The sequence below is a fragment of the Nicotiana tabacum genome, chromosome 19 (genome assembly GCF_000715075.1).
Source record: "Nicotiana tabacum cultivar K326 chromosome 19, ASM71507v2, whole genome shotgun sequence".
Classification (NCBI taxonomy): domain Eukaryota; kingdom Viridiplantae; phylum Streptophyta; class Magnoliopsida; order Solanales; family Solanaceae; genus Nicotiana; species Nicotiana tabacum.
Genome location: NC_134098.1, coordinates 15,073,469 through 15,082,314, shown reverse-complemented (window position 1 = coordinate 15,082,314; position 8,846 = coordinate 15,073,469). Strand labels below are relative to the sequence as shown.

General features: G+C 36.4%; 1 protein-coding gene across 1 annotated transcript; it reads left to right on the top strand.

The window, feature by feature from the left end:
* The first annotated feature begins 2,218 nt into the window (after nt 1–2,218).
* LOC142173391 (uncharacterized) lies at nt 2,219–2,992 on the top strand. Its single transcript, XM_075238972.1, has 2 exons — nt 2,219–2,257; nt 2,594–2,992. The coding sequence occupies exons 1-2, from the start codon at nt 2,219–2,221 to the stop codon at nt 2,990–2,992; spliced, it is 438 nt and encodes a 145-aa protein (XP_075095073.1).
* Nucleotides 2,993–8,846: the final 5,854 nt, after the last annotated feature.

Sequence of the window (8,846 nt, the reverse complement as noted above, 5' to 3'; positions counted from 1 at the left end):
AAGCAATGCTCTATTTGTTTTTATAAAAATCATATACTTTTTTACCATATACTATTAGTCACCACAAATCACATTTTATGGGGATATTTACTTAAATAGCCCGCTGAATTCACTGATTACCTTTTTTAACCGGTATATATAGATTATATATTAATTATAAACGATTATACATATATTACATATGTATTATCTATGCACTGGCTATTTTTAGTTTAAGTGGTTAGGTGAGGTAATTTAGGTTAATTCTTCTTTAACCGACCTTTCCAATTTAAAAATATAGTGAGTGTGTCCTGATCAAATAGCGAGTGTATTGTCGCGCATTTTTTTTATAAAAAATAAATAATTATGTACCTTGTAATAGAACTTAGCTCCTTCCTATGCTCCTTTTGCAATAATAGTTCATTCTTTGTGTCATAACTTCGGTACCTAGATAGGAATATCCTTGCTTCTACCCTTGTTAAGCTCATATGGATTGGCTGATTTAATTTAGGGCATGCATTACTTGTTCCCTAAAGCAATCACTTAAGATAGGAATCATTGATTTTAAATGATTTGATATGAAGACTAAGGCTTCCTCGAGAATTAATAAAATAAACTAGAAAAAACCAATTAATAATGTCACATAATTTTCAAATGTACTCGCAAGAATAAATAATACTTTTCCCTTCCTGTCATACTTATTACTATAAATTAGACCTATGGTAACGATCGTAAAACCTTTGCAATTTTACAGAAAATCCGTTGCAACAGTTTTATTGCAATCGTTCCACACCCGTTTCATTATTCATGGTTGCAATAGGGTATTACTTATTAAAATGCTTATGTGAGGATAATATAGTGAGGCTATCGCAACTGTTTATATAAGCTGCTGCAACAATTTTTAGAATCTAAATCGCAATTATTATTTACGTACGTATATAACAATATCCATAAAAACAAAATGTATATTTCATTCCTTCCAATTTATGTAATGTTGTTTGTCTAAGCATAAAGTTTACGAATAAAAGAAAGACTTTTAAAAACTTATGGTCTAAAACAAGCCATAAGTATTGGTGTGACTATTAAATGAGAAGTTTAATGAGAAGCCATAAAATGAGAAGTTTAAACAAGCCATAAAATGAGAAGTTTAAAATTAAATTATTCTAAATTTATAAATAAATTATTCTTTTCTGGACAGACTAAAATGAAAAATGATAAGTTATACTATTTTGTGTTTTGATGATTTGCCAAATAGTCTCGAGGAACCGGTTGTGATCAGTTCCTTTGCTCTGGTTCTCAGGGGAAATATGACTGATTCGTAGGGGGAACAATGTGGAGATCTGGTTCTCATGGGGAATATCAATTCTAAGTTTGTCATCATCAAAAAGGAAAAAATTGATAAGTTATGTATCTTTTGTTTTGATGATTTGACAAACTTCATGAGAGAACCATATAAGGAACCTAATATAATTAGTTCCCTTGCATTCAGAGTAACTAGTCACATGTCTAGTCCAATTCTCAATGAAATCAGATAAGGGAACATCAGAAGGAACAAATATGGATCAGTTCCCCTGGTCGTCGTACAGTCAACTCTACAGCTGTAAAAGATGTTGTACTGTACCGTCTGGCAAGTTGCTGTATTGTACCGTCTGACAGCAGTACATCAACACAACTGTAGCTTACTAATGCCAAACTAAAAGACACTTTATTGCATCATCCTTGATGACATCACACACACATATTATCAACATGAGGCAAGAGTTTTCATCTATCCAACACTTACCAATCAAAAGATAATATTCTCTCAAGTTCTAGCCACCACCTCTCTCTAGAACAAAGTTGTTGCAACCTCAAGGACCAGATCCAAAGATTGAAAATATCTTAAGTCCTTAGATTTGTTGAGTCTTTGTTATTTTGTTCTTCATTTGTAATCCTACACTACTTTCAAGAAGTGTCTTTGTAGGACAGTTTTAAACCATTGTTTGGTTTAATTTCTTTACTAGAGTTAGTCAAGGTTTGTTACTTTGTGATAGAGTTATTGCAAAGGGCTTATAATAGAGTTATTATAAGGGGTAAGGGATTAAGAGTTTAATTCCTAGATTGCAATAGGTTGTAATTTGAAGTTTGCTCGGTTTAGTTGAGTTAAAATCCTACTAGGGTAGGTCATGATTTTTAATCCCATTGAGCAAGGAGTTTTTCACGTAAATATCGTGTGTTCTTTATTTACTGCCGATTTACTATGGGAACAGATAGAGAACCTGGTTCCCTATACTGTTTGGTTTTATAGTCAATTGTTTACTGTGGGAACTGATAGAGAACCTGGTTCTCTATATAGTTTGGTGGACTCTTAGTTTCTATCAATTGGTATCAGAATAGGTTCTTTCTAAAAGCTTAACACCTAGAAAGGATCCTCATCATGGCTGATCCACAAAACTTCGAGGAAGGACAATCAACCTATAGACCCCCAAGATTCAACGGCCAATACTATGGTTGGTGGAAAACAAGAATGCACGACTTCATTATGACCGAAGACTCCAAGCTTAGGGACGTGATTTGTAATGGTCCCTTTGTCCCTATGAAGGCTGTTGGAGAGGGAACAAAGACTGTTCTATAGACAAGAAAAGAATACAATGGTGCTGACCAAAAATCTGTTGAGAAGAACTTCAAGGCGAAGAAGATTCTTGTGTATGGTATTGGACCAGGCGAGTATAATCGTATCTCGGCATGTGAATCTACCAAGGAAATTTGGGAAGCTCTTCAAACGGCTCACGAAGGGACTACTCAGGTAAAGCAGTTCAAAATAGATATGCATACAACTGTGTATGAACTCTTTAAAATGAAAGAGGATGAGTCCATTCAAGAGATGCGTACCCTCTTCACTTCCATAATCAATGAGCTTCATTCACTTGGTGAAATCATTCCAACCAACAAGCTGGTCCGGAAGATACTCAGTGTTCTACCAGGTTCCTGGGAGAGCAAGTTTAATGCTATCACTAAAGCCAAAGACCTGTAGAAGCTGACTATTGACGAGCTTATTGAAAATCTCAAAACTTATGAGATGTAGAGAAAGAAGGATCTCGAAAGAAGAGAGCCCAGGAAGGAGAAGAACCTGGTTATCAAGGCTGCCAACAAGGATTCAAGTAGTGATGAATCCGACACGGAGTATCTCACTCAAATATTCCAAAAAGATGATTCAAAAAAATGGTGAGATTCCAAAGAAAGTAAGTTCCAGCAGTAATTTCAAAGGAAATGATTGTTATCATAAGTGTGAAAATCTTGGACACCTCATTAAAGACTATCCTCTTCATAAGCAGGATCATTACAAAACCAACACTGAAAAGGCAGCTAAGAGAAACTAGGTCCCTGACAGAAAGTTCAGAAGAACAGATGTTGCTAACAACATGGTGAAGCAAGCCCTGGCTGATTAGGAAAATTACTTCGGTGAATCTGAAGGTGAAGATGGCCAAGGAGATACATCTATGATGGTTGCTGACAATGGATCTTCAGAATATAAGTCAATCTTTGCACTCATGGACAAATCTGATGATGATGAGGACAAGGAGGAAGATAAGGTAAGTTTTCTTAATGTTCAAAGAAATTTGAAAATTTACTCTAAGAAAAAATTGATGTCCTTAGCAAATGTGTTGATTGATGCCTATCATAGCCTCATTAATGAGAAAAATACTTTAATAGAAGAAATTGGTGACATAGAACAAGAGATGGATAATATGGTAGTTTTTATTGTAGATTTGAAGGAACAAGTGGAAGAAGTAACTAGGGAAGATAACTTGGTGCAAAACCAAACAAAAAAATAGATGGACAACACTAAGGGTAAAGAAGTGGCTAGTGATGCTCAACTTGAGCTTGAGAGTGAGCTTAAGAAAGTTAAAAACAAGTCTTGTTGATGAGCTTGAAAAGAATAAACAACTTCAGAAGGATTTGAAAAGGGTTAAAAATGATCTTGATAAGTCACTTAAATGTAATAAAGTCTATGTACAAGAGTAATGGTGGAAACAAGGAAAGAATCGGGTTCCAAAGGCTAAAACCTCCTATAATCCCCATAGCAAGTATGTAACTGTGGCTGATAATTGGTTGTATACTCACTGTGGTCAAATGGGTCATTACAAGGACTCTTGTAAACCTAAAATTTAGTCTTTGTAGAAAAATAAAGTTTTTGTTGAAAAGAGGCCTACTGTTGAGGAACCTAGTTCCCTGAAAAGAAAATATGTGCTGCCTGCATGGGAAAAAAGAAGTGTGATCCGCCCGTTCTATCATTATAAGGGGCCCAAGCTGGCTTGGGTTCCTAAGTCTAATCATTGATTTCATGTGCAGGCTGGAGTGAGAGGTAGCAGTCAAAAAGTAGTACATCGATAGCGGTTGCTCTAAGCATAAAACTAGAAGAATGAATGATTTCCTCTCACTCTAAGCCTTCCAAGGTGGTAGTGTGTCCTTTGGAAATGACAAGAAGGCTATATTCTTGGTGTTGGCAAAATTGACAAAACATTCTCTCATGCAATTGAAAATGTGTACAATGTGAATGGATTGAAATATAGCTTGTTGAGTGTGTCTCAAATCTGTGATAAGCAAAAATGAAGTGAAGTTCTTGTCCAAATCTTGCACTTTCACCAATCTTAAAACTGGTGAAATGGTATTGATATCCAAGATATCCAAGATATTCAAGAACATCTATGTTGCAAACCTTGATTCACTGAATGATTGTGATATAACATGCCTAAGTGTCATTAATAATGATGTATAGTTATGGAACAGACGCTGTGGCATGCAAGTTTTTATTTGCTGAACAAGTCGGTTTTGGAGGACCTGGTTCGTGGGCGGAAGCATTCAACACTACTTGCTACTTGATTAACAAATTCATAATCAGGTCCCTTATCGAGAAGTCTCTCTATGAACTGCTCAATGGGAGAAAACCCAAGCTGACTTCCCTGAGAGCCTTTGGATGCAAAATATTTTGTTCTCAACAATTGTGGCAAATGGTCACATAACAAAGAAGATGAAGATAGAGAATTTACAAATGCTCCTGGTGAAGCTATAGATATTACAAATGGAAAGAATGATTTGATGAGTCAAGTCAAGCAAAGTGATTAAGGAGATGCAGCCGAATATCCAAAAGGCACCGAAGAACCTGGTCCCTCTATCACCTCGACCGAAGCCGAACATAGGGTTGTCGATGCTGCATTAAGTACTCCTGATGTAGAACAAAGGAGTGGAATTCATAATTCTGTTGATGTCAATGATGTTTCAAATATGGAGGAACCCGATCCTTTAAATTCTGAAGTTCAAGTATCAAACTAGAAGCAAAAGAGTTCACATCCCTTCAAAATGTAATCACACCCTTAGAATATGGTATTCAACTTAGTTCTAAGGCAAGGAACATGTTTGCCCTCTTAGCCTTCTTGTCTCAAATCGAGCCCAAGAATATCAAAGAAGCATTGAAAAATGCTAACTGGATAGCTGCTATACAAGAAGAACTCCATCAGTTGACAGGAACAAAGTGTGGCACCTGGTCCCTAGCAGAGGCGGATCCGGGATTTAATTCCTATGGGTTCAATTTTAAAGTTTTTAATATTGAACCCATTATATTTTTAAAGTTATGGGTTCAGATCTACTATTTTTGTAATTTTAATAAATTTTTACATACAAATTTTTACTCCGCGTCGAAAGTTATGAGTTTAGTTGAACCCGTACATAATATACTACATCCGCCTCTGGTCCCTAGGCCTTCAAACAGAATAGTGGTTGGAACCTGGCCCAAAAGACTCTCACTTGAAGGCTGCCACGGGAATTTTGAGGTATCCTAAGGGAACACAGGACCTGGTTCTCATCTATATTTTAGGAGATACTTTTCACTTGGTTGGATATACTGATGCTGATTATGTTGAATATCTAGTGGATAGAAAGAGCACATCTGGAACAACACATTTTCTGGGGTTATGCTTGATTTCATGGGGTACAAAAAACAAACTGTGTGACTTTTTCTACTGTTAAAGATGAATACATGGTTGCTGCTTCTTGTTGTGCTCAACTACTACAGATCAAGCAACATCTTAAAGATTTTGGTGTATTTACAGCTTGAACCCGATACAGCACAAGAGGACAAAGCACATTGATATGCAACATCACTTTTTGAGGGATAATGTTGTAAAAGGTCTAATTTGTATAACGTTCTATAATGCGGAGGACGAAGTAGCAGGCTTCTTCACCAAGGCGCTGAGCAGGGAACACTTTGAAAGAAATCGTCTGGAGTTGGGATTGATCAAGCTTAACTAAGGACCTGGTCCCTCGATGATTGGCTATGTTAAGAAGGTAAGGTACAATGCTAAAAAGTATTTTTTGGCGACATCTAACTCAAATCTATATTGTTACAGGTATACATACATTACAGTTTTAGGACAAAATAAGTAAGAGTGACATTGCACTTCTAGGAGTTTTTGCTCAAATTTTCAAAAACCGTCAAGGAACCCGGTTCCTGTGACACCGGTTAGTAGTTTCTTCAATACTTATATGCCTTTTTAAACTACTGAAGTGTAATGTCGTTAATTTATTCCCGTATCTCTCCAAAGTTTTGAAGTCCAAAATTTAAATCTTTTTTGAACTAACCCGTTGCCCAAAAAATAACATTTCCTTGTCTCACACCCAACCAAAACCGATTCTTTTCTTCAAAACCAAATCAACCTTATCTCAAAAAGAATCCTTGTCTCCAAATATGCCAGAAGTGAACCCAACTCTGTCACCTTCCAAGATCCTAACTCCATTTGAATCGAAACCCAAAAAGTCTTTGGTAGATTTTGATGGGACTCTAACTGAAAAGGAACAAGGTAGATCTAATATTCTAGAGAGTAAGGCTGACATTGTTGCTGGGTTTGTAGAAGCCTTGAAGGATGGAGGAATAGGTGAATGTGCTTGAAAAAGGGGGAACTAAATGAGGGACCTGATCCCTCAAATCCTTCTTAGGATGTTAATTCTGATGATGATCGTTTTCTCTTGAGTTCTGTGCTTAAACGAAACTCCGATCCAGTAAAAAAGATTGATGAAAAGTAGGATGATTGATGATGAAGTGGTGTGACCTGCTGATGTGGTGATTGAGTACGAGAGTATGAAGTGGAAAAATCTTCACTTGTGAGAAAGAATTCAAAACAAATGAAAAAAAAGAAAGTTAGTTGAGAAAGACGCAGCAAATGATAAAGGTGAACAAATTGAGAAGGAGAAAAGGGAGACATGGACGCTTGGGAAAAGAAAGGGTAGTGTGAGTGAGGAACCCGGTTCCTTACAGAAGCAAAAGATTGAGTTATTGGGTTTGGACAGGTAGAAGACTTTATTCCTCCAAGTCCCAACGTTTATGAAGAAGAAGTAAAAACCTTTATGTTTTATGTGATACTCTGATGCTATATGTGAATGGGACTGAGTTTGTTCTTGATGAGGAGAAGCTTGGGGAGATTCTTGGTGATCTGATTGATGGTTAAGCTTTCTCAGATAGGTAGAGAACCAAGTCCTTGTGGACACTTGGCAGAATAGAATTCTAAGTAGAAGGGTGAGAATGAAAGATGGAGGAAACATGTGGAGGACCTGAGAGAGCATATGATCATTGATCAAAAGATTGTGAATGAACAAATGGACAGGCTTATCAAGGCCTTATCCCCTTACTTTTCTTCCTGCCCAGTGCTCCATGCCTTTTACTCCTTCCAAATTCCCTCGAATTCTTATCTTCTTGTGATCCCTATGTTTGATGATATTGGTACTTTAGTTGTTTAAATTGTCATATTCTGTATTGTTGAAACTACTGTGCCTTTGTTATAATTACTCTACTATGGTCAACCACTCGATTTTGTGCAATGACATTCACTTGTTGTTCTTGTTATTATTTATGTTGTGTTACCCAAGTGGCATGAGTTAATGTTGTTGAACTTCTTTTTGGTTGTGCTTCTTCTATTATTCTTTTCAATGATGCTAAAAGGGGGAAGATACATAGGTGTCAACAGGGGGGGACAAAATCGAATTGATATATTGTGTTGTGCATCAAAGATAGATCTACTTCCTAGGGAGAACGTTGCTGATAACATGTTGATTATAGGTCTGATCCGCACGGGAACATGTGAGGAATCTGGTTCTCAAGGGGAACATCAATTTTGGATTTGTCATCATCAAAAAAAGGGGAAATTCTGTAAGTTACAATGTTTCATGTTTTGATGATTTGCCAAACGTTCTCAAGGAACCTGATACGGACCAGATGTGATCAGTATATGTAAGGAATCTGATTCTGAGCGAAAATATCAATTATGAGTTTGTCATCATCAAAAATTGGGAAATTGATAAGTTATAATATTTTTTATTTTGATAATTTTCCAAATAGTCTCGAGGAACTGATTGTGATTAGTTTCTTTGTTCTGGTTCTTAGGGGAAATATGGCTGATTTGTAGGGGGAACAATGTGGAGATCTGGTTCTTAGGGGGAATATCAATTCTAAGTTTGTCATCATCAAAAAGGGAGAAATTGATAAGTTATGTGTCTTTTGTTTTGATGATTTGACAAACTTCATGAGAGAACCAGATAAGGAACCTAATATAATTATTTCCCTTATATTCAGAGTAACTAGTTAGAGGTCTGGTTCAATTCTCATTGAAATCAGATAAGGGAACATCAGAGGGAACAAATAAGGATCAGTTCCCCTAGTCGTCGTACAGTCAACTCTACAACTATAAAAGATGTTGTACTGTATCGTCTGGCAAGTTGCTGCATTGTACCGTCTGACAGCAGTATAACAGCACAGCTGTAACTTGCTAACGCCAAACTAAAGGACACTTTATTGTATTATACTTGATGACATTACACACACATATTATCAACATGAA